The sequence below is a fragment of the Nymphalis io genome, chromosome Z (genome assembly GCF_905147045.1).
Source record: "Nymphalis io chromosome Z, ilAglIoxx1.1, whole genome shotgun sequence".
Taxonomy (NCBI): Eukaryota; Metazoa; Arthropoda; class Insecta; order Lepidoptera; family Nymphalidae; genus Nymphalis; species Nymphalis io.
This window is the reverse complement of record NC_065918.1, coordinates 1,388,962-1,416,662: the sequence shown is the minus strand read 5'-3', so window position 1 is coordinate 1,416,662 and position 27,701 is coordinate 1,388,962. Positions and strand designations below refer to the sequence as shown.

General features: G+C 33.8%; 3 protein-coding genes across 10 annotated transcripts in view; 2 read left to right on the top strand and 1 right to left on the bottom strand.

Annotated features, from left to right (window-relative positions):
• LOC126780356 (uncharacterized) overlaps positions 1-27,701 on the top strand; it is a 200,185-nt gene that overhangs the window by 94,191 nt on the left and 78,293 nt on the right. The gene's annotated exons all lie outside the window — the stretch shown is intronic.
• LOC126780349 (protein furry) overlaps positions 1-27,701 on the bottom strand; it is a 132,041-nt gene that overhangs the window by 53,369 nt on the left and 50,971 nt on the right. The window lies entirely within an intron of this gene.
• On the top strand, positions 100-27,445 carry LOC126780357 (neuromedin-U receptor 1-like). Of its 2 annotated transcripts, none has more exons than XM_050504789.1 (3): positions 100-983; positions 12,642-12,861; positions 27,004-27,445. In XM_050504789.1, the coding sequence occupies exons 1-3, from the start codon at positions 111-113 to the stop codon at positions 27,240-27,242; spliced, it is 1,332 nt and encodes a 443-aa protein (XP_050360746.1). In that variant the 5' UTR covers positions 100-110; the 3' UTR covers positions 27,243-27,445. The 2 variants fall into 2 exon arrangements, with proteins under 2 accessions (XP_050360746.1, XP_050360745.1); XM_050504788.1 differs by having other exon boundaries at positions 26,992-27,445.

Here is a 27,701-nt window from a genome sequence, read left to right as displayed (position 1 = left end):
GGTCCTTTGCCGGTGAGAGACGCGCACTTAATCTACTCCCTTTAAAAGCAGCTCCGTGCCCGCGTAGCGGCAGTTGTTAACGGAGAGGCGCGGCGGGCGCACGCCGCGCCATGGATTCGAATATGTCCCTCGAGATTATAACTAACTTTACAACTACTACGGAGAGTCCAAATAATGGCGCCAACCAAACTGAGTTCGATCTTTGGGCAGTTCAAATGGTCAGCTCGATTTATCTATATTATACTCCATTGCTAGTGTTCCTTGGTGTGATTGGTAATTTGGTATCAATTTACGTTTTTTACATCAGTAAGTTACGACTGCAATCGACAAGTCAGTACCTTTCGGCTTTGGCATTATCGGACACCGTGTTTCTTCTACAATTGACCCCGCCATGGCTTAGCGCAGCTCAGATCACTGGTATATTTCACCGAGGAGGCTTCTGCCAAGTTTTCGTGTATATATCATACGTATCTTGCTGCCTAAGTGCATGGTTAGAGGTGTCTTTTACTCTTGAGCGTTTTGTTGCCGTCATCTATCCGCTCAGGCGTAATGCAGTGTGCACGGTAGCAAGAGCTCGATATGTAATAGTCACCATTGTACTAGCATCCTTAATTTTGAACATACCGGTGTTACGATTCGCTGTGCCAAGCCATAACGATTGCAATATAGACAGAGAGTACTTGGATCACGCAGCACGATTCAATTTGGTGGACACGATAGTATCTTTCACGATACCTCTAGCTGGCATAGTCATTTTGAACTCATGGATCATGTTTGGTGTATGGCGATTGGAGAGAACGCGCCGGCGGCTTATGAAAGCAGAGCGGCCGCGAGGCAGACGCCGCGCTAGATGCACCCGTCTCCTAGCATGCCAGCGCGCACAACAGAGGGTCACGCGAATGCTTCTGATAGTTTCTTCCGTTTTTGTAATTCTCAACCTCCCTGCTTATACGTTTCGTGTGCTGGCGTACGCCTACGATTTGGTGAGTATGCTTTGCGAAAAACTGTATGTTTCGTGTTTTCAATATTTTTTTACCTTAGTTTAATTCCGGTTTTCCTAACATTTATACACTCTTATTATATAAGTCTACAGATATTAGGAGTACCTTCTGCGCTGTAGCTGGGCTATGGTCTAATACAAATAAACATAGTCTACATTGTTTATTTAACTGCGTTCCAACTTACTAATCACTGAAATCTAATCCAATAACTTAGTTAGTTCAAAGCTCGTGTTACAATCAAACAACAGTAGTAATGTCTCTCTGCGAGTTTTCTAACTATATTCTGGCGTATAAATAATTAAAACGAAATCGAAGTGTTTAAATTTATGATAATTCAACAATATAGATAATATTTGCAAAAGTCCTTATAATAGCGTAATCCTTGTTATTATAAATGCGAAAGTGAGTTTGTTTTTATATCACGTCTTAACTATTCAACCGATCCTAATGAAAAATTAAATACACGTTGTCAGAAAAGAACAGAGGGTGGGCAAAGCCTCGGGCGGATACTAGTTAATGATAAAAACTTCTCATCGCTTATTTTAATATAAATGACATAATTTTGTAATGCGAATATTTTATGTTGCTGCTGGCGCTTTACTGCTTCATATATTTATTATGAATCGTCCTTAAGCTGTGTATTTTTTATCATTCAGGAGAATCACAAAATTTCATTGAAGTCGCTAAAGGCTTGCTTGATAGCATCAGTAGATATAAATTGTAGAAATTCAATCACTTAGCTATCTTAGTGATTTAAGCGTCGCAGGAGGATTAAAAAACGAATCATGGTTGAAAAAACTGTTCATCGGATTGTTTAACTCTAACATTAAATATTAACTACAGTCAAGACGAACAAACGCTATGTATCTTACGTTTATATATTTACATATTTTATACCTGTTGCGTAGCTCTATTTTAGATCCCGAGTCGGGTCAATGATAACTTATGGTTTTTCATCTTATACAATATTCGAGCACTATGAGTCAGTGGCGGCTATCTATATAAAGTCCGTGACAGCATATATTTCTCTTTTGTAAATGAATTGCTGTAACAGTACGGTAAGATGTATAAACACTGAAAATTCTTTATTATAAACATTATATATAACTCTTTTTTAGATCCATACATAATACATTCATATATATACATAATAATATATCCGATAAAAACGAATCAGATATAATGCGACGACAGGATTATTAGATTTAACGGGTAGTTCAAAAACAAAACATTTTCTATCATTTCCACTCATACATTGTTTTTACTACACTTACCTAGTAGTAGTATTATTTGGTTTTATATATATTTTATTGTATTTGCGAAAGCGAAGTCGGGACGGGATGCTTGTTTCAAATAAAACAAAGTAGAGACAGTTCATTAACGTAACGCTCAGTGTGTTTTAATGCTCAATTGATGGCGTTTTAAAATTATTTTAACATGCACTCACCTACCGTTTAATTAACAACTGTAAGTAATTGAGCTACCGTTGTTGCGGTATTAAAGTATATTTATAATATTAATTTATAAAAAATATATACATATTTGAATATTTGTATACATCTTATATATAAAAGTACTACATAACAGTATATGCGTTAATTGTTCATTCGATGGAGTTGAAACTTCGTACAGTGGTTGTTCTCATATTCGTCAGTTTCTTGCAAATAGGTGACGCACTTGACGCGAATATCGGATAAATGCATTTTGAATGCTAAATATTAAAATTTATGGAGCTTCAAGCGAATGTGACAAATCGAAGGTACTTTTTGCGTAAAAAGATTTAAAAATTAAGAATTCATTTTTTTCTTACACATTAAAACAAAAAAGGAAAAAAATGGACGCACTACACTCGGAGCCTTCGGATTAATATTTCATCCACAACATAACCAAATATTGTTATTTCTTTGAAAAATTAGAAAGTTATTAATTGTTCAAATCTAGCTACACGTCATAGCTTCGGGTACGGGTAGAATAGGTATTTGTATAAAAAGTTTATATTAAAGGACATCTTATTTTACTTTTTGGACCAGAGCCTTCTCTGATGGACGTAGAACATCTCTCGACGACAAACATACAAACGTTAATTTTTATTTAACGAGAAGATAACATTAATATCAATCAACTTCAAATAATGACACGATATTAAGAGCTGATTGGGTGCTTTGTTAGAGGCTTCCTCGGAAACCTCACTGTCGAATGTCGTCATAGCGTACGTTTGAAGCTAACTTTAAGGCTATTAATATAACAACTGAACACGACTTCGACGACAATACTTTGGTTTGGAAGCGCGATATATTATCTTCAGCATTTTTTTAAAGACTTTCAGTTAAATTAGTTAAAGACTTTTATCGAAGGAAAAAATACTTCAACAAGTTCACAAGTTCTTTGATTGGTTTTATATATTTAAATATTTTTAATGCGAAGTTCCTACCTACTTATTTACCTGTCCACCAACTTACCTTACCATCACATTTTTCTTTAATCTATTAACCCATCTACGTAATCACACATTCTACTAGATAGTAGGATTGGTTGTACCCGATCTAACGAATTCAGTACAGTAACAGCCTGTTAATGTCCTACTGCTGGGCTAAGGCCTCCTCTCCCTTTTGAGGAGAAGGTTGTGGAGCTTATTCCACCACGCTGCTCCAATGCGGGTTGGTAGAATACACATGTGGCAGAATTTCAATGAAATTAGATACATGCAGGTTTCCTCACGATGTTTTCCTTTACCGTTAAGCACGAGATGAATTATAATCACAAATTAAGCACATGAAAATACAGTGGTGCTTGCTCGGGTTTGAACCCACGATCATCGATCATCGGATAAGATTCACGCGTTCTAACCACTGGGCCATCTCGGCTTTAACGAATTCAATGGTATCTATTATTATTATATCAGTAACAACCTGTGAATGTCCCACTGCTGGGCTAAGGCCTCCTCTCCCTTTTTGAGGAGAAGGTTTTGGAGATTATTCCACCATGCTGCTCCAATGCGGGTTGGTGGAAATATTATTATATAACCCATCATAACTCACGACAAAGTACAACAATAATTTATTAATCTACGGTGTAAAATATCTGTGGTCTCGTCGTATGCCATGACTCTCACGCTCTCACATGTAATGCCCGCTCTCCGCTTTTGCTTGCTACTCCGTTGTATACTTCGTTGCTATTTGTTATAAATATAGTAACAGGAATATATTTATTTAATTGACGAAACTCTTGTTTTTTCTTTTTATTGTTATACTTCAACAATAACATAACATTAACAAAATAACATTCATTTAGTAGTCGATGATGTTCTCCTGGCAGATTTCCGCCACGGCAGCCAATCTCAAGAGAGATTAGCTAACTGTGCAGGACTTATTATTACGTACAAGTTTCAGTGCAAGCACAGATGCACTCTCTTTTCTTCTAAACACTTGAATTGGATATCACCGCCAGTTTTTTTTTATAGAATAGGAAGGCGGACGAGCATTTAGGCCACCTAATAGTAAGTGGTCACCAACGCCTATAGACATTGGCATTGTAAGAAATGTTAACCATCGCTTACATCACCAATGCGCCACCAATCTTGGGACCTAAGATGTTATGTCCCTTGTGCCTGTAATTACACTGGCTCACTCACCCTTCAAACCGTAACACAACAATACCATGTACTGCTGTTTTGCGGTAGAATATCTGATGAGGTGAGGGTGGTACCTACCCAGAGAGCTTGCAAAAAGCTCTACCACCAGATAAACTAATCAGTCTTAAAGGACCTTGATTTGCTTCACGTTTTAAGTTTTAACTGCAGAACACTAAGGACGGATTAACGACTTCTAGAATTAGAAACTGCCATAGAAAATCTAAATTGGGATAGGTTTGTCTATAAGGAACGGAGAAGATATGTTAAAAAGCTGATCTATCACATTTGTTATAGCGAACTGCGGGGACACTTACAACTGAACCGGAACTGCGACTCGATACGGAGTTGAATTTCAATTCCAAACAATTTTTTAATTTAGGTTTTAAAAAAAATGTTTTGGAACAGAATTATTTTGAAATTCCGAGCGTATCCAGACAGAAAAGTAGGACTAAAGTTTATAATCTCCGACCAAAAACAGTAACAGTCATCAACAAAAGATGTTTTCAGAAAGCTAACAACTGACTAGGCAGACAGGAACATTGTCCTTGGTGATAAGAGAATAACTAGTCCTTATTTCGCAGACGACATAGTCCTTTTTTTATTCTTCTGCCTTCGACTTTACATCAAAGCTAAAAAACCGTAGCAAGGCAAGCACCAAGGTCAGATTCATGAACATGTCTAAGACTAAGTTAATATTTAGTAATAATATATTAAATAACAAATATGTTCTTCATAAAATAATAGTTGGACCAACGAGAAATAATCAAAATCCGTCAATTAATACCTTGCCCAAGTAGTCTATCTCCAAGCGAAACAAAACAGAGAAATTGCTAGACGCACTGAAAAAACCTTGAACCTTGCTATTGGGCAATGAAAGAACTTATGAAGGTTATCTCCCGCTATGGAATTTCTTGGATTTCATTGTTGTTATTTAAACATATCCACCACCCAGACATGATCTCTGACACTTGAGTAGAGATCATCGAACTTTGTTGATTGTTGTTTGGTCGATGGAGCGTAGTGCTCCGGGTATTAAATTATGAGTAAGGTTAAGAATAAAAAATCGAAACCATCGATGTCAGTCGGAAAGCTGCTTCGCTGAAATAAACTGGGCACACTTGTTGAATGTTAGATCTTGGGGCCAAATTTACAACCAAACGCCAAGCAGGCCATCTCGAAGTGGCCAACGACATCGCAGCAGGCCGTGTCGGAAATGGTTTGACGGTGGAAAAAGGGAATTGTGGAAAGAGAATAGAAAATCCATGCAATATGTCACACCAGGCAGATAATAATATGTTATTAACTCCCGACGCAAAACGAGGGGTGTTATAAGTGTGGGTCAGTATCTCTGTTTGTCTGTCTACATGAGATCGTAGCTCTCGAACGGATAAGCCGATTTTCATTTAGTTGCTTTTGTTTGAAAGATTTCTTAGTCGAAACTGTTTTAGGCTATGTTTGAAGAACATTGATTCAGCCCTTTAATTATTATGGGGGGTAGAAGATCGGATGAATAAACGATAGTAAGCGAATATATCCGAGTGGGGTATCAAATGACAGGTTTTGATTTGTGTATTACAAAATTGAATGTTTGAAAGGGGAGGGGAAATTCTAGTAATGGGGAAGGACTAATTTACTGATTTGAGGGGTTTTTTAATATATTTGATTTGTACCTAAATTTCATTTTCAAACAAGAGAATACCCCCTATCTAAATCTAAGTTTAAAAAGCGTAAAATAAAACTTAAATTAAAAATTTAAGCCAACCCCGCTCAGTAACCTCTCTGTATTAAACTACTGAAATAAAATAAATACTTAAAACATTAATCATAATAAACAATAATCAATCAATTACATTAGCTATGGACCTAACCACCTACCAAAAATTAACATTAAGAACATTAGGTACGTTAGGTACGTGGGTAATCCGATTAGGTACAAAAATATGTAGTTTGGTATTGAGCGGTCCTCCGACACGACAAAGTTTTAATTTAAATAATCATATTATCTTGTATTATAAATTCTAATATAATGTATTCGGTCGAGGTTTTTTAAATAAAACTTACTATTAATTTTTGATTGTTAATATATTTATCATATTCGTATTATTTAATTCCCTTTAAAGTTTTATTTTACGATTTTTTACTTTTCATCTATTCAGACTTTGATTTTGTTTTTTGAGTCGGGGGTTTTTAAATTTTTAATTTAAGTTTTATTTTTTTGTAGATTTACATGTAATAATATTGTTAGCGATTATCTGTGGAAAATAGCTCTCGAAACAACATGTCGTAACTGTCAAGGACTATTTACGCGGGTAGTGATGAGCGAGTATCTGTCAGTGTGAGATATCGATATCGATATCAAACCTTTACAGTCATATGACTGTAAAGGTTCTTTATCGCATAATTTGCTAATTTGGATTGTTCCGTTCGTGTCTTGATAAAATGTCTTCAATTTCGTAATCTTGTGATTAATTAGGTGTTTTTAATTGATATTTTACATGTGACCTAATAATATAATATTTAAATTCCCCCCTTTTAATGTTTTACACCTGTGACACAAGCAAGCGAGCAGTAACTCTGTCTGCTTTCGTATTTAAAAAATAAGTATGAAAAAAAAACTCAGCGAGTCTATAAGCAATAAGCAATAAAAATGATTATATCAATAAATATGTACATAAAACGGTAATTTCAAATGCAAATTTTCATAATTGTATAGAAAAATTATATATAATCATATTATTATATATAATTCATGTATATAATTTTATATAAAATTATATATATAATTATATAAAACAACAAAAAACTTTTGCAACTCGCAAAGAGAACAGAACCTTTGTTTGGGGTCGGTTAATATACAAATGTAAATATTTTTTTCTTTGTATGTATGGAGTATTTTAATAGTGTTTAGGTATGGCGTTCAGCTTGTGTAAATTAACTGAACTGATCAAACAACAGATGAAACATTTGGAAAAATGAGGGAAAAGTTGTTTCGCAGGCTATATCATCGCCGGTACAATGCAAGCCCCTCACACAGCCTAATTCAAAACGACGACTTGTAAAATAGAATATTTTCTAATATGAATGTACTCGTATTCAAAATGTATCTGTAAGTTGAAAACGATGTTCGGTGTCAAAACACGATTGTCTCGCTATTCTGGCAATCATGATCGGATAAATTTAGGGCACCATTGTAAATGCATGAATGAGATCAGTGTATTTATACGTGAAACATATAAATACACTGATCTCACACAAATCAAACAGTTGTATGTGAATATAACTTATATTTCTTAGAATACTCAAAAATAACCTTTTACCATTATTATGTTTTTGTGATTGAAATATCTTATTTTATAACAATCAAAGTATTATATAATGAATTTTAAAATAATTAACAGCCGCACTCAGAGACGTATGTGAGCTACTTATATTGCTCCTTACTATAGATTTCAACAAGTTGTCGATCAGAGTCAGTATAAGGTTCATTAGAGTCCTTTTATAACTATTAAAGTTTAGTTTGTATATATGTTTAGTCGGTTGTAGGGCTTTGTGCAAGACCGTCTGGGTACGTACCACCCACTCATCAGATATTATACCGCTAAACAGAATTACATAGCATAGTTGCGTTCCGGTTTGAAGGATGAGAGCAACTATAGGCATAAAACAACTTCGTTCCCAAGGTTGCTGAATATTTCTTACATCGCCTACATGTCTATGGGCGGAGGCACCACTTCAAATAAGGCCCAGGCCCATTTGCCGGTCCGCCTATCAATACCATAAAAAAGTACAGCAAATAACGTCATTTTTTAACTTATTTAACATTTACGTTTAATGGCATAGACGTGTCATAGAAAAAATAGCCGTTAACTTTTTCCTTATGTAAAAATGTAAGCAAAATTAAAAAGTGATTGTTATTTTAAGAAATAATAATAATATTAAACTTATTTAAATAAGAACTCTTTTTCATGAAATATCAACAATTTTATGTAGGCTGCTATGCACAATGCTTTATCAAGACAGTATTTTTACAAGTAATCGCTAATGAATACTTAAAATATAAGATTTAATATTCATTAAATGATTAATGCTCTTCAGAATCTTTCTGAGTTCGGTAGTAAGTTCGTAATATATAAATTTAATGACACTTAAACTAGATAAAATCTGAAGTTAAATTTATATTTATTATTATAATAATTAATTTTATATTTTCGACAAATAATATTTTAAATAGTACTAATTTTAATATAAAACAGAAATTTACACAATTTAGTTATCAATGCACGTTGGCAACTTAAGCTCCTGTAAATAAATTGTAAACAATTTTAGTGCAAACGTAATCCTATAAGAGCTCTTTTGTAAAGAAATGTTATATATGTAATTGTTCTTGTAAATTAAGTAATTGATCATCCTTATCGAATTTGTTTAAAATACGATATAATTTTTCTAATTTGAATAGTACTAGACTATCTTTATAATAAACAATAAAAGCTTTAGGCGAACAAATGGACCTTACGTCGGGTGTAATGTTTGCTTACCCGGAGTTTAACAGTTTTTTTTAAACAGTTCAATCTGTTAAGTCGGACGGTCGTGTTAAGAAAATATATATTTTTAAACATTTATTAATCGTTGATTATAAAATATAATCGTGTATATAATTGATATGAACGTTCTACTCAAGTAATAAACCAAGTGTTGTGTTTTATTTAAAAAATATACATCGCGGTACTTAACTAAGAACAGTACATATTAAATGTGGAACGTAATAGGGTTGGCTAAGGGAAGGGGGCAAGGACGTCTTTTATGCTTGTCCTGTGGACATCTGTTTTACCAAAGAGACCACGAATACTCACTAACTAAGCTATTCAGAAGGTAGAAAGACAGGTGTGACAAGAACACGAATTTATTGCCTAAATAAAATATATACTCTCTAATATCATACAAGTTAATGCCCTAACTTTAGACTTTCCCGACAAAGAAATTCATGGATAGAGCGAGCTCACCATAAGAATGCTTGCTATTTTAAGATGATAACGCAAGGATTGGAGCCTTGCAAAAAACGACGGTTCCTTGTCGTCGCCTTGCAAAAAACTTTCAAATTTTTCGAGGGCCACTTCTGGTATAACGAACGAAGTGCTTTGTGTTCTTGAGACCAAGTCATGACAAGCGTAGCATAAGACTACGTGGATTGACGATATACTCAGTGGCGGTATATTGAGAACTGAAGATCGAGCTCATTGGCGTGCCATTGGAAGGGCTGTGTCCAACGGTGGAGTAGAAACTGATGATGATGACCTTAAAAGACACAAAGGAAAAACAAAAAGCTAAAACTCAATAATTCTACAGTATAACTACAAGCACAAGGGACATAATATCTTAGTTTCCAAAGTTGGCGCATTGTAAATGTAAGGAAAGGTAAATATAACAGCACCAATGTCGAATGGTGATTGGGACCATTTATCATCAGATGGCCCATTTGCCCGTTCACCTAATTATTATATAAAATAAAAATTATGAAGTTAAAGTCATAGCAAAAGCAGATCTATACCAAACCACGGCGGAATTATACGCAGCCTTTAACAGAAGTGATAAGCTGGTACTGATTAATTTACGTCAATTTGGAAACATAAAAAAGGTCGGAAAGTGGGTACTATATGAACTTATTGAAACAACAAAATCGCGTCTAAAGTAACTTTCTAACCGCGCAAAGCCCGGACCGGGTGCTAGTAGATTATTATAAAAGAAAAAGTCCGATGTATTCTATTCCATTAAAAAGTTTATACAATCTCTAAGCAAAGTATATACGGATATGCTCACCAGCTCCCTAGCTATTGTACAACTTTTATATCATGAGCCTACTGACTGCATCTAAAGCAAAAATCTTCATGTAAAGAGAAAAATAAAAATAATACAGCCTTAAGATAATTAATAATATAAATAAACATTTCAGTAACTCAAACCTGCCCGCGCGAAAAAGAGCATTAGGTTTTTGGGTTTTACGACAATTATTATTGATAACTGCGATATAATTTAATAGCAGAATAGAAAAAAATATATATTCAGAAACAAGTATAAATTTCAACGATCGACGATCAAAACTCGTCTTTATTTTTGGTTGTATTTAAAATAAATTATTAATAAAATAAATTTATCCTAACCATCGCTAGTCTAGAATATATCATACATAATATTAAAACCTTGATCTATGATTCTTGTCGAAACCGTCAAATAAAAGGTTTTAAATTGAAATTGCTGTGTCCGATCATTTTTTGGTTACTGGTACAGCTGTTACAAATTCAATCTCACAGAAAAGATAGAATAAATGTAGTAAGACGGATATACGGCTACGTTCGTTCTCACTTCAATCACTTTTCTGTTTGCACTGTCTTCCTGGTAACTGTTATTAATGCAATTATAAATATTAGCGGTTGACGGATTCGTTCTGAGCAATGTAAAATTATATATATTTTTACATTGATCGGACAAGATTGTTGTGAGAATAATTAAGCCTTTATTCATAAAAGGAAATATTTTTAATTTCAAAATTACAATTTAAATTTTAAAGACAACCAGGCAATAATATGTTGTATTTGTTTTGAATAGATAAATATAAACATCGGTGACATATATAAAATAGAGTAAGGTTTTTGTTATCATTTTCAAAATTCTCTTAATATATATATATATATATATATATATATATATACATATAATGTCTTATAAAAATAATTAATAATTATAAAAACGATTAATTTTATTATAAAAGTGTAAGTGTAAGGCCGAGCCAGAATCTAAATGGAAGCGTCACGGAAGCATGCGAAAGCGATCCCGTGGCGCTCCTCGTTAAGACGGAAAGGGTACCCGCTGGTTTTTTAGTGGGTATTCCGATGTTCGGGGCGCACTCGGCGCCTTGGACATCGGCGAGCCCCACATACTCCCCCCCCCCACTGTTCCCGTAGGAGAAACGCGTAATGCATTTTTCCAGCGTTAAAAAAAGGATTTAAATGGAAAACTGTACCAAAAACCCGCAGTAGGCCAAAGCAGATTGATTGTTGTCTAGGTGCTCCTAAATCTGAGGGTTACACTTTCGCGAAAGTACACTCATACTTTAAAGTCACTCACAAAAACAGAAAAATAAATTATAGACTTGATAAGCGCTCCTTATGGGAAGATTTTTTTGTTAAATTTTCGTTTTATTGCTATTACTATAATTTATTTATTGCTTACCTATTGCTTTTAATCAAAATTCACATTATAAATAAAGTATATTTATTTGCCAAATGTAATTAGGGTAAATATCTTTAACGTCGGTCTTTTCAAAGTACTATAGATAAATACTGTTGACGTATTTTGTTAATTATTGAAATGTTTTAACTTCAACTAGAAGTTTTCGTGTTCATAGTATGTTGGATCTGCCTTTTGGTACAGCATATTTCACAACCTATGAAAGTGCGCGCTGCGAAGCAAATAGTTTGTCTCTATTCTAGACTTCAACTTTGACTGTTATTAAAGAATTAGTGTATAATATTTTTATATCGCTATCTCGCGACGGTTTTAGTTTTAAATAGTTAGTGAGATTCAAATCAATAGATATTCAAATATTCAAACATTGAATATAACTGATTTATTCATAGTTTTGCGAACTTGGGTGGTATTGTTTTCTTTTTACCGTCGTAGCCTAACTGAAATCCTTCACTTTTCATTAATGTATTTGTTTTTATTGAATATTAGTTTCATTTTCCATACACGTGGTTGAGCAAATATTACCAAATGTTTAAAAAAAAATGTCAATACTAAGTACTTATAAAGACATATTTACGATTGTCTGTTCTAAGTAGTTTTGACGACAGCAATTCGGGGTGTTTTCAGGCATCCACTGTTTCACTGGGTTTTGATTCTAATATATATATAACTAGAGAACTAATTTGGTATGCCGTACTGCTAATATAATATTTTTATCCAAAATTTGTAAAATTATGTAAAAATAAACGAAAATATTTAATTGTCGACAGAACACGGACGAAATAGGAGGGCGTTGGACAGCGCTGCAACAGTTGTCGGTGATGTTCTTCCACACGAATTTCGCTATCAACTTCATGCTGTACTGTCTCACTGGACAGAATTTCCGACGTGCTCTCGTACAATCCATACCCTGGCTGAGGAGGCGTCCTTGTTTGGCGAACGCGTTGATGGATGATGCTGCTTTACCGCCAAGAACTGGCAGTCTTTCAAGTAAGTGATTTCAGAATATTTAATTATTGTTATATATTCCTAAGCGCTATAAAAGAAAATATACACTTAAAAAACTAATTTGGGCAGTATTTTTTAGTTTCACGATCATACTCGTAAACAAACCGACCATTTTAATTGCCTCAAAAGAATAAGATCATAAATATCACAGAAGTCTACAACACATTTTTTAAATATCGTTCACTGGCTTCTTTTTACATGTATAAAATCATTTTCACTGTCCTGCTAACAAATAGATATCTACAAAACCAAAATATTACAATATGTCGAGAACATCACACACGGCTTAATTTCGCTTGCAACAATTTATCATTTTACTCAGCTTCTTGTGACCGTCACCATTTCCTCCTCACACCATTTTTATCAAACGTTACGGAACGTACACACCTTCATATACCTTCGTTTTCACGATCGCGTGTCTTAAATCCGTCGTCCAATATGTTGCGATTATTTCTTATTTCGCGTTTTGATTCAAGTAGGCAATAAATCTAAACAATTTCGCTTAGATTTTATATTCTATAGGTAGGCACAGTTCGCAAGGAAAGATAAAGAATACCTCCTGGCTTAAAATCGATTTGAACAAAAATGATAAAACTACTTTATGAATATTTACCATACGTAAGATTCTACACTTTTAAAAATTAATTCGTTAAAGTTTGATATGGCACCATCTATTCTTACCAACCTTTTCGCAATCACACGAGTACAAATATCAGGTATTATTGATGGTGTAGCCTACTTGAAGGGCTTATCAACAATAAGCAGCTTATAAGCGCATATCAACAAGTCTCTCAGTGAATACTTGCGCTGGTATTGTTTTAAAATCTTAAGTTAATAAAAAATCCGTGGTATTTTTATTATATTAATTGAAAATAATTTCAAATACTTCGCAAGCATTATTAATAATTCTTTTAATTTTCCGAACAAATAAATCACACGTTAGAGTTCAATGAGTGGAACTGTAAGTATTATGTATAAGTATATGGACGGGATTCAAGTGAAATAAATTCTAAGAGACTTCCTCATTTCCTTTCCTAAAGAATATTTTTACTAAGGCTTTAAATATACTATTGTAAGTATATGAAACTACAATTGCTAAGGTAAAAATTACATTAATAAGTTAATTAAATTTTAATACTTAATAAGTGCTAATAAATAAATCAAGAAGGTCGGGTCGATCCTTTAAATTTTTTAAAAGTAAAATAGGCGAACAACGTATAGGCCTTTTACATTAATAATAATAATCTCAAATATCAATAATAAGTAATTCTAGTAAGGTGCTTTGCTAACGAGTCATGTATTTTGTGTTGGTTGTGAAAAGGCAAAAAACGTCTTTACATGATAAAACTCTTTATTCGATAACAACTGCCAATATCTGAAAAGCTTACCAAATGACCAGTCGCCAAATAACGTTAGTCAACATTTGATTACGACGGCAGAAATTAAAAAAAAACCTTAATCTAATAACTTCGCCTTATCAAAACTGCATATTACAAAGAATTCGAAGTATTTTTACCAAACAGTTAATTCCGGAAATCGAAGACTTTTTCGTTTGAATATAAAAAGTGACGATAGCCCATACTCGATACGATACGATACGATAGTCTTTACGTGTCGAAAAAAGTTTATATTATTTGTTAAAACTTCATGATTTCCACAAATCTATCTAGCTTTCCGTTGTACATACAGTGACCGCGAACATTACAAATTGTCGTACAATTATTTTGGGTATTTTTTTAGTACTGTATTACAAAAGGAGTCAGGTGAATGTTAATTGAAATGCTGGACCATGTGCAGCTGAGATGATAATATAATATAGTATAATAATAGGATATAATAAAATATTATAACAGGATAAGGAATAAGTACATGATAGGAGGTCTGCTAGTGGCGTCGATCATAGACAAGTTAGAAGGAAATTGTTTAACACGATTCGGCCACGCAATGTAGTATATTACTGGTGGTAGGGCTTTGTGCAAGCTCGTCTGGGTAGGTACCACCCACTCATCAGATATTCTACCGCAAAACAGCAATACTTGATATTGTTGTGTTCCGGTTTGAAGGGTGAGTGAGCCAGTGTAATTACAGGCACAAGGGACATAAAATCTTAGTTCCCAAGGTTGGTGGCGCATTGGCTATAAGCGATGGTTGACATTTCTTACAATGCCAATGTCTAAGAGCGTTGGTGACCACTTACCATCAGGTGGCCCATATGCTCGTCCGCCTTCCTATTCTGAAGAAGAAAGAAAGAAGAATATAGGTTTGCTTGGAGGTGACGGCTGGCTGAAGAAATGGAGTACGTAGATAACTGGGCGGGACACAGGTAAATAGGAATCCGATTACATCATTGAAACAAACGAATTTCGACCACACGCCATATGTTAGTAAGCTATAATAAAAAAATGTAATTATAATGAATATTTATACATACAATACAATATTATTAATATTTTAAATTATGTAGAACAATGGTTCGCAAATTAAAGAGTTGATTTAGTTGAGTTGAAGTTAATTGAGTTCGTTATTTGTTCATCCTATTAGTAAATATTATTCTAATGAGGTAGAATTATTTTTTACTTGTATTTATAATACGCGATTAAACATAAAATGCATAATCTAATATTATGCATTTTATATATAAGCAGTTTTTACAAAAATAGATATAATAGGTATATATTTATTTATTAATTCATAGTTGTGTGTGTAGTTGTTATCCGTATATATGTCGCTGACATAAATAATTTAATTCATAATCAACTTCTCTCATGCAATGTTAATGAAATCATGAAGTGGGGTCACAGTATCATTTGAGCCTTCACCTATATATTATAACTTTAATTATTAGTCGTGTCAAATCGAATATAAAGTATTTATTCGGTTTTATACGAGATGTGTAACAAGTGTGTATATTATTATAAAATTCATACTACTTTTATTATGTATTTATTTATATCTCCATAAACTTTGGCGTCTATGTCTCTGACTTTTCTTTTTGTATAATACGTATTTATCATTTGCTCCGTTCCTTTCTTATTTCATTCATGAAATGTGTTGTATAGCCGAGATGACCCAGTGTTAAGAACGCGTGAATCTTAACCGATGACCGTGGGTTCAAACCCGGGCAAACACCACTGAATTTTCATATGTTCAATTTGTGTTATAATTCTTCTCGTGCTTGATGGTGAAGGAAAACATCGTTACGAAACCTGCATGTGTCTAATTTCGCTGAAATTCTATCACATGTGTATTCCACCGACCCGCATTGGAGCAGCGTGGTGGAATAAGATCCTAAACCTTCTCAAATAGAGGAGAGGAGACCTTAGCCCAGCAGTGGGACATTTACAGGCTGATACTGTACTGTATGTGTTGTATAGATAACTGTATGGCACTAATACTATTTAATGGTTATCTTTAAAATATACATTTGCATCTTTGTAACACAACCGTGAATTCCATCAATGATGCTTGCGCTTCGGCGGATGAATTAAAGACGCAAACCAAAGTCGTGTAACTTGTATCAATGGAGTTTTCTTGATCAAAATTTACTTTGATCGAAATTACGTAACAAGAACCGGAAACTGTATTCTGAAACTTTTATATATTTCTTTAAAAAAATTTTTATTTATACATATATATTAAAAATTTAAAAATGATTGTTTTGGTTTTGGTAAACCGCAAATAGCTCTATAAACTTTAAAAGAGGCAGTTATTTTGAAATCACGGATATAACACTTCAATTTTATTTATTTTCTTATTATATATTACACAGGCTTTGTTTCAGAGACTTAGGTCTCCTTAATGTCTAAAAGTGACCTTTATGTGAAAAGTTAAAAACGTTATTTTTCTATTTTTTCGGTTAACTTACAGTGAACATTTTATTTTTTTTTTAAAGGGGAAATGGTAACGGAGTCAGTAGTTTCGTTTAGTTGTCAAAATAATTATTCCTTATTAAATAAATATTATATTAACGTTAAACATTTAATGCATATTAGATAGATTTTACTGTAGTAAATGCTAATTAGCGGATCGCTTAGTAGTACAGTTTAGTACAAGTCCATCTGGGTAATTACAATCCCAGATCACATATTCAAAAGCCAAAAAGTTATATTTAATATTTTTGTATTCTCGTTTAAAGGGTCAGTGAGACGGTGAAACTAAAATGGACAAACGTTCTTAGTTCCTAAGGTTGTTGTTCTATTGGCAATGTAAGAAATCATTAATATTTCTTACAGTGCCAACGTCTTTTATTACTTATTATAACTGGTTACGACTTTTTTATAGAATAGGAAGGTGGACGAGCATATGGGCCACCTGATGGTAAGTGATCACCGAACGCCCTTAGACATTGGCATTCTAAGAAATGTCAACCATCGCTTATAGCCAATGCGCCACCAACCTTGGAAACTAAGATTTTATGTCCCTTGTGCCTGTAATTACACTGGCTCACTCACCCTTCAAACCAGAACACAACAATATCAAGTATTGCTGTTTTGCGGTAGAATATCTGATGAGTGGTAGGTACCTACCCAGACGAGCTTGCACAAAGCCCTACCACCACTAAGTATCAGGCGGTTCATATTTTAAATAATAAAAAAAAATAAGAAAGATATACTCCGTTGCGTTAGTGTTAAAACAATGCAATTCGAACCAGTGGTTTTAGTATAATACGAGATGTTGAAATATTCGCTTGAAAAAATTCACAGGATAAAGTCCGTATTTGACCTGTACGATATCGGGAATAGCGTCTAGTAGATTATAGACTAACATAAATATATACTAATATTATAAAGAGGTAAAGTTTGTGAGGTTGTAGGCGGATAATCTCTGGATCTACAGAAACTATTTTTAAAATTTTACCAATAAAAAGCCACACTATTTGTGAGTGTCATAGGATATATATTTTGACTTGAAAAATGAATACTTTTTCGTAAGAAAAAACGGTCGAACGAAAACGTTTCTTACGAACGCTGCTTTAACGATGAAAGATATATTATTGAATTTTAGAGAAAATTTGTAGAAATTGATAATGTCTACAAAAAAGTTAGCACCAGAATATGTCTAACTTTTATATTTAAGTCACAAAAGTAGTTTTTTATATTAAAAAAATAATTTGAAGTTTGGTCATGTTTATCGGTCATATTATCAAGAATTATGAATTCTTATCAAAATACGTAAACTTATCGTCTCAAGTGTTTAAAACAAAAGACTTTTCCCTTTTACTGCATATAATTTGGACAAATAGTTAAAGAGATAATATGACATAGGTATGGAACCGCGACTGTGTCGTAATCTATTGAATGATATTTCTATTAGATGTCTTTTTTTCATATAGAACACGTCAATGTATTCACTTTGCACTAAACGAACCACAATCATAATTTCATCACAAGTAAAAATGTTTACCGCCCAACAAAGTGGGCATGGGTCAGCTAGTACATAATAAAAATATTTTTTTATTAAAATAGTAGGGCAGATAAACAAATGGGCCACTTTATACTAATCGGTAAGTGGTAACCGCCCGTGTTACACACCACAGTTTTTACAGTCTATCATAGAATCTAAGATGTTATGTCATTTGTGTTTGTAATTGGAATGGCCCATTCGACCTTTTTGAATTGGAACACAGCAATACAAACTAATGCTGTTTTGCGGTAGAATAAGTAACGAGAGGGTACCTGTCAAGATAAGCAAAATCAATATAAACTAGCACAAACTCAAAACACTTTAAGGCATGTAATCATAAAGAGAATTGCACATTCAAGTGAAGTAAAGTTATCATTGCAAAACATAAACGTTTGAAAACTTCTATGTTTTGGTTTTACTAAAGACACAACTCAATTAAGAAACTCTTCGAGATTAAACCAAGCCATGGTACACGTCTGTAAATGAAGAATTTCCAGTAATTAAGTTCCGTCAGAGGATGTTTTCGCTGCGAGATATTCCGGCATTTAGACTCACATTATGTTTACCCACATCGACCGAAGTTAAGTCAGTTAGGTTAGTTTTATTTGCATAGAACTTAAGTTGAATAATTTTATGACATAAATGTTTACGTTCGGCCTTTATACGCGACAATCGGACATTTAGGTTTGGTCAGTTTCGACTTCAGAGCATCACGGTAGCATGCGAAAGCGATCCCGTGGCGCTCCACGTTAAGACGGAAAGGGTACCGCTGGTTTTTTATTGGTATTCCGATGTTCGGGGCGCACTCGGCGCCTTGGACACCGGCGAGCCCCAAATACCCCCCCACTGTTCCCGTGGGAGATACGCGTAACGCGTTTTTCCAGCGTTAAAAAAAAAGGTTCAGTTTCGACTGAAGTTTTTTTTGCATTTTCTTGTTTATTAACAGTCGTGACAATATGTTATGTTGTTTATTTGTATGTTCCCCTGTGAAGGCAATGATTTCTATTAATTTATTATCATATGAATCTACAAGTATAATCATAAAAATAGCTTGTGATTGTGGTAATAAGAACAATAAAGATAATAATATGACGATTAATAAATAAGTGTAACGCTTCTATATTGAATAAAGATTTTTGACTTGGACTGAAAAAAAAATAAGAAATACAAGATCTATACAAATACATATATTATATGTATAAATAAAATAAGTGGCAGTAATTTTAAAATAACTGTCTCTTTTAAAGTTTATACGGCTATTTACGAGTTGTCAAAACTCTTATTTTTTATTTTTTTCTGTCTGTCTGTTTGTCTGGAATAATCTTTAAAACGGCTAAAAATTACAAATAGGAATACTAAAACTAAAATAAATTATTATAAGAACTATTACAAGACAAAGTTTAGTCTTTATTTTCTCAAAATTGGTTGAGTCTATCAATAGTTACAAAAAATTAAAGTTCACGTACGTATTTTTGTTGTTTTAATATAATATGTTGCGGTCATTCGCTCATAGATGCTGGTGTGCTAAATACGTTGTAAAAATACGAATTTTATAGTTTATTACTTTTCACTTTTAAGTCCAAACTATTCCTTAGTTGTAGGGTTTAATAAAGTTTGCATTTACTTGTTTAGTTTTATCTTTATTTATTATTTAATTAGATTCGAAGAGTTAATGAGAGTATAATTTTTTAAGTACATCTTTTTAATGAGATCAGAAAGGTTGTCATTATTTTTTATTACTTGCTGCTGCTTTACCCGTGGTCAACTGTATGTAGCATGTTCACGTATAAGTCATGCCAAAGAGATCGGAGATTGTCCTAGGAAATGGTAATACTACACCTGTACAGCGATATATAAGGCATTACAATTATCAGTACATATTCTTTTCTTTAATTACATGAATAATACTAAGCGCACCAATATCATAAATACCAGGGACTGTGTATTGTGAATATTTGTTACTTCTTTATGCTTTATCACAGCTAAAGTATAACATACTTTGTCCTTTTTATCCCGTTTAACTGAATATTCGATTATGACGCAGGCTAAGCCGCAGGGAAGCGCTAGTCAAGTTAATATAAAAAATGATCAGATTTCGTTCGAAATTAAAAAAAGCAGCCATGCGATGTACATGAATGACAATTGGGCGTGATTGCTTTCATCGTATGCGATAGGGTGCTTAATCAAAATAATCCGCCGGTTACCTTGTAATAAACAGATTGGAACTGCAAATGTGACCAAGACAGATGAGAGCGTTGCGTTATCAAATAATTATTTAAAATACAATTCATTTATTCGAAAAAGCAAGGGACTGTTTTGTATTCTTATAAAATATTCAAGAAAATACTCTTATAATAATAAATCGACAATGCTCTCTCGCCATCTCGCAGAGTTTAATAATAATACATTACAGGAACAGTCTGAATGTCCCACAACTTGGCTAAGGCCTTCTATCGTCTTTAGGAGAAGATTTGGAGCTTATATCACCACGCTGCTCCAATGCTGGTTGGTGGAATATACGTGTGGCACAATTTCAGTGAAATTAGACATAAGCAGATTTCCTCAAGATTTTTTTTTCACCGTCAAGCACGAGATGTAAATACAAAGGTGCTTGCCCGGACTTGAACCCACGATCATCGGTTAAGAATCACGCGTTCCAACCACAGGAGCGTCTCTGCTTTTTTTATAACAATACAAGGCATTCAAAATAGTTTACTATACGCAAAATTTTTACGAATATTATAAATGTTCAATCACGATTCTACTGAAATTGATATGGATGCAATATGACATGTATACTTTTTTAATCAAATTTCTATGCTACGTTTGCTAGTATTACATATTGATATGAAAGGTAATACTACTAACGGTTCGTAAAAAAGATCTGAAAAGAATTGGAAAAAGAAAATCAGCGGATTTCCAATTATTTATGTTTCATGTTTATAATTTTTAACATATATATATAACAAACTTTAGATTCAAAGAAAGTTTCATTATCATCGACTAATAAAGTAGACATTTAAAAGAGACGTCTATTAAAAAGGATCTTTTATCTGGTGGTAGAGCTTTGTGCAAGCTCGTCTGGGTAGGTACCACCCACTCAACAGATGTTCTGCTGCTAAACAGCAGTACTTGGTATTGTTGTGTTCCGGTTTGAAGGGTGAGTGAGCCCGTGTAATTACAGGCACAAGGGACATAACATCTTAGTTCGCAAGGTTGATGGCGCATTGGTGATGTAAGTGATGGTTAACATTTCTTACAACGCCATTGTCTATGGGCGTTGGTGACCACTTACCATCAGGTGGCCCATATGCCCGTCCGCCTTCCTAATCTATAAAAAAAAAAATCTTGAAATCGTATTTTGTAATTTTAAGTTTTTAAAAAGGTTTTAGATAAATTTATAATAATGAATAAAAATTCCTAAAATATATAAAGCCTAGAAAATTCTAATACGAATAACAAAATTCATTGAGCGGGTTTGGATGACATTGATGATTGGTGTTTTAAAGAAGAACTTAAATACAAAGCCTTAAGCCTTTTTTTATAAAAACGCATACCAAAAATGCGTTTTTATAAAAAAAAACGAAGGTAATAATGATTTTCTATTATAGGCATACAAGACCTAGTTTAATATATTCATTTATTATTTTGATTCTTGAAAGTAATCTTTATAAATAAATAAACGGAATCTGAAAATTTATACGTACAAGATCCTTGGCTCCATCAACTTTTTACCTTGAGACGAGTAACTCGAATTTACCATCCATTTTTAAGAAACAACTGTCACGCTGACGTTTTTTTTTAATATTACTTATAAATGTATAATACATACATTCATGAGCAAATACTGTTTGACAAGGTTATACGAAAGTGTGACATATTGTGATAATAAGAAATAAAAAATACTTTTATATTTTATAGGAAAAATAAGGCAAAAATATTTTTCTGAAAACATGGCTTTTGGTTGACAACATCGCCATGAAATAGAATTAAATAGACCGGACGAGCGGTGAGCCAAGCGGTGAGCAACTACGGTAAACAGTTTAGTTAGGAGTCTTTTGAGCTGGAAAACGCAATATCGGTTATCTGAATGTTTTGATATTTTTTAATATTGCTTTATATTTTTTTATTGACAGCCAACGTGGTTAGATAAAAGTTGGGAATATGCAACGACGAACAAGTTGATGAAACCAGAGTATATAGATTTAAACCGAAGGTTACGTATTCGTATAGAGCATATTTTTACATTTCTTTGGTTTATACTTGTGATATAAATTATTGAGACAAAGGCTAAATGATAAATCATATGTTCTAATAACAATAGAAAAGCCGCGCGTCCGTCCGCCTTTCGGTATTTTTTATAAAATCTTTTCTTTCCTTACTGTCGGTCGTTTTCGATAAAAAAGCATAGAAATTAGATCGTATGTTGAAAGGCGCTTATAAGGGACGCGCGGGTGAAATCTAAACTTTTGCCAACTTTAGGACTCTCAGCGACTAACACTGATTTATCATGTGTTTAAATGTAAAATCACATTTCGTCTCGTACTCAGCGGTTACTTCCGCTGAAATTTTGCCGGATGTTTGTTTACTAATCTCTCCAGGTCTCCCCCCTAACAATAGTGGGAACCTTTGCCCAACAATGGGACATTAACAGGCTTTAATTTTTTCTCTTTCTTCTTTAAGTCAAAGTCTAGTAGTGGCCAGAAAAATCGTTAATGTTTAGTACCCTTTTTTTTGTTTAATTATATTCAAAGACATATTTTAGTTTTTAAATAAACTTATTGCTATTTATTCTAAAAAATACACGGTGTTTTTCGTTAACTAATAAGAGTATACGAAATAGCCGACACGAATCGATGAACTATGTATATATATATATATATATATATTTAAACGTACAAATCAACGGCGTGTGTCTCATTGTACCGGTTTGACATAACGTGGCCGTGTATGCATATTCATGGTGAAATGCACACAAAATGAATCGATGAGTACGACGACATGCAACATGGAGTGCCAGTTTTCCAATACGACGCATCTAGCATTACTGTCGAGGTAAATTCAGACGAAACAATAAACAATCACAGAATTCGTACAATTAAATATATCACGCCAAACGATGTATCTCAGTCAGTATCAGTGTCTGGTCAAAGCATTCACGGGGGCGGATGAGAAGATTTCGAACATGTACCATTGAATTGTTTTCATTGTAATTGTCATTCTTGTGACATTCTAATGAATTAGATAATTTTATCAAATTGTCAACTTTTTTAAATCATCAATACGTGTGGAAAGTCCTAGGAAATATGTCAATTAATAAAATAGATTTAAAAAGATTAAAACGTACTTACGAGTCTGTGACGTACGTCAATCAATCAGGAACATTGTATAATTACAATTTTAAATTATAACTGGAAGCGAAACTTATTTCAAATGTGAACGAAAAGTTATTGACCATTGGATGCAGTGTCAATTTTATAAAAAAGAGGTTATATCGGGACGGACGGAGATGAGCGTCACGGTAGCATGCGAAAGCGATCCCGTGGCGCTCCACGCTAAGGCGGAAGGGTACCGCTGGTTTTTTAGTGGGTATTTCGGGTCGCACTCGTCGCCTTCGACACCGGCGAGTCCCACATATCCCCCCTCCCCCACTGTTCCCGTGGGGGAAACCGTAAAGCGTTTTTCCAGTGTAAAAAAAAGGGACGGACGGTGCTAGTCAAAACAAATCTACACGCTCTCAATAGAATGTGGGAATTATTTACTTTCAATAAAAAATGTCGTATTTTTATAAATCTATCCAATTTAGTAGTTGTTTCATTTTATTGTTCAGATATGAGAGGGTTTATACTACTGCTTTAAAAATAAAGACAAACATAATAAAAGGAAATAATCAACTTGTTATATATTTAACGTTTCATTATAAACATTATAACTGAAAATTGTATTTTGATTAAAGCTCTTTAATGAACACGATTTTCGAATTTCATACATAATTATGGACTCGTTACGACTATAACTTTAATCAGAGATACGTTACCTATTTCCAGACACGTAGTTGACTATATTAATTTATCTGCTTCTATTAAAAATTACACTTTTACAGGTTAGATTTCTTTTTTTTTATAGAATAGGAAGGCTGACGAGCATACAGGCCTGATGGTAAGTGGTCACCAACGCCCATAGACATTGGCATTGTAAGAAATGTTAACTATCGCTTACATCACCAACGCGCCACCAACCTTGGGAACTAAGATGTGCCAGTATGAAACCCCTTGTGCCAGTAATTTATGTAAAAGTAATATATCAGTTAAAAAGCGATTTTAATACATTAAAAATAAAACAAAAGCAAAAACCTTACTTGGTGTGCTCATTACAAAACGAAGCTCTCCTCCAAATATAATATATCTGCCTTACAGTTTAAGCTGTGCATTAATAGTCAGTCAAGACATTTCACTTTCTATAAAAATATATTAGTTTATATTGACCGTGAATATCACATTTCGATATTGTAATTTACTATTGGATACATAGACATATTGATTTTTATTAATGATGGTAAGTGTTCATCACCGGCCACGGACTTGTGCTGCAAGGAATATTAACCGACACTTAGATTGTCAATGCAACAAATATTAAGTATTAAGTACAGCTTTTTAACGGTAGATTATGTAATGAGTAGGTGCTACCTATCCAGACATGCTTACAGCCCCGTAACAGCCTGTGAATGTCCCACTGCTGGGCTAAAGGCCTCCTCTCCTCTTTTTGAGGAGAAGGTTTGGAGCTTATTCCACCACGCTGCTCCAATGCGGGTTGGTAGAATTCACATGTGGCAGAATTTCAGTGAAATTAGACACACGCAGGTTTCCTCACGATGTTTTCCTTCACCGTAAAGCACGAGATGAATTATAATCACAAATTAAGCACATGAAAATTCAGTGGTGCTTGCCCGGGTTTGAACCCACGATCATCGGTTAAGATTCACGCGTTCTTACCACAGGGCCAACTCGGCTTACAGCCCCACAACCGAGTATATCCAGTAATGTAATATTGAAGTTTTATAAATAATTAACAATTTATCAGATACGAACTACAAGGTATAAATTCTAAAAGATTAGGTTACGTGCATGTAGTTTAAATATATTTTTATATCTTTACCCTATGATAGGACATATTGCAGGCCCACCCGGCCGATTACCACCCACTCCTCTATCGCTATTGAACGTCGGTAGAATATTTTCAAACCTGTGAAACTAAAGGCTTAAGACATAATACGTTTGTTTCACTGACTCGCGGCTCGTTATTGTGTAAGGAATTGTGATATGTCTTTGAATGTCCAAGTAGTTTATGGAGAGAATTTTCAGTTTATAAATTACAATTGTTTTACATGCTTATTTTGAAACATTAACCATCATCATTTGCTTATGCTGCTTTACATGCTTTTGTTTACGTAGATTGTAAACACAACTTATAATCATACATTAAATTTTCATCGCTTCACAATATAAATTTTAATTATCACTTCGTTAATATGAAAATAAAAATGATAACGTTTACAAAGGCGTCCTAAATCTTGAATTGATTGATGATGTAACCGAGTCTTAAGGTTCAGGACATCTGATAACACTGATAATTGATACTAGAGGCAACACGATCTTAGATTTTCTTAGCAGTTATAAGTTAGGGTCTATAAGTAAAGTTCATAAGAGATAAAATTTCAAAAGCGATATCGACATCGATCTATAAGGACAATTTAAATGATAACTCACAATATAATACTCAAATATACATTCGTCCGACGATAAAATAATTTCATGATTGTAGTTGCATTCGTTCAGTAAAGTGATATCGGCTTAAACGTTTTAACTGTGTAAATGACACATATCTAAAAAAGTACTTCAACGATTCTCAGCGAGCCATTACATAAGAGGCGCGGTCAATTTATTAAAATGGCTTGCAACGAGACCTCAGCTTGTGTGACAGCGTCAACATGCGAACAGGATACATGACACTATTAGTTCCCGGATCGAGTGGAAAATTTTCATATTAACAACGCAAATTGATACATTAAATTAATACTTACAATGTGCTCCACATTGTTGCAGGCTTGCTATTATTTGTCATCATGTCATCATACACTTCTGAATTTAATTTAGTTTTTGATTTTAATAATCTGTTCAATCATTAAATGCTTTGTTATAAGTCATTGTTTAACATATTCAGACATAAGAATAAACAATTAAAGATGTACATTTTTTTGTTTTAAAATTAATCAAACTTTCTATAGTAGTAGTAATTATTTACTACTAATATATAAAGTTAAACAGCAACAGCCTGGCGTTCCAGGACTGGCCAAAGGCATTCGCTTCATTTAAGCATCACATTTGTAGTTTATACGAATTTTCACGATGTATACGTATGCCGCCAAGCACAGAATGAACCGATACCTCGGTTACGTACCGCGTGTTTTATCTACTGGACCATATCGGTTTGGTACAGTGTACACTAACATTATTCGATTATAAAAGAATTCATTCAACTCTTTACATTTAAAGCATGCTCAGGGAATATAAGTTATTAATAAAAATAAAAAAAAATGTTACATCCGTATGTAAATTACTTATAATGTATATATAATTTAAATTGCTGTTGTCTTTATCACGATCGAAAGTTCTAATCGAAGGACAGCATTTAACAACGACTGACCATCAGGTTTGTCCACAGCATCCTACGCGAGTAATAACACCGAGGCGACGAGCAACTTTGTCGTTTCGTCGGTGACCACTACTAACCTCAATACCGTCCACAACAACCGGGGCAACTGCAACCGGGCCGATCACTTCATCACACGTTGGACTTTCGACAACACCAGACAACGTCGAGGACTCAACAACCAGAACACGACGATCGACAACCCTTCGGGGAATGAGGCGGTCGAAATGAGAACTATGGGTGGTATATGACCTCGGAGATATAGGACCACTATTGGTCCTTTATATCGTATAACGGAATTTTGAAACGGGTGTGTGATGGAGGAGTGTTTATATTGTTAAATTATATATAAACAATTCAGCTTCGTGTACGACTGTGGTCTATTGTAACAACTTTGTATTCATTTATTTAAACATTTTGGGTAACTTTTTTTATGTTATATCATACCTAAAATGAAGACAGAGGTATTTCAACTACAGTCATTCATAGCAATTGTAAATGCATATTGTAACAGGCTCATTACATAGGAAGTCGTTGTTACTCGAAGCTGGTGCACTCCTCAAATCACACTTGTTCAATGATAATATCTTGTATACACATATAGACATGTAACGTATTGACAGTGCAGACTCGTGTTATAACATTGAAATGTTATAGAAAATATTCAACTCAATTATGCCGCAACTTCGAATAACCCTGTCGTACAAAAT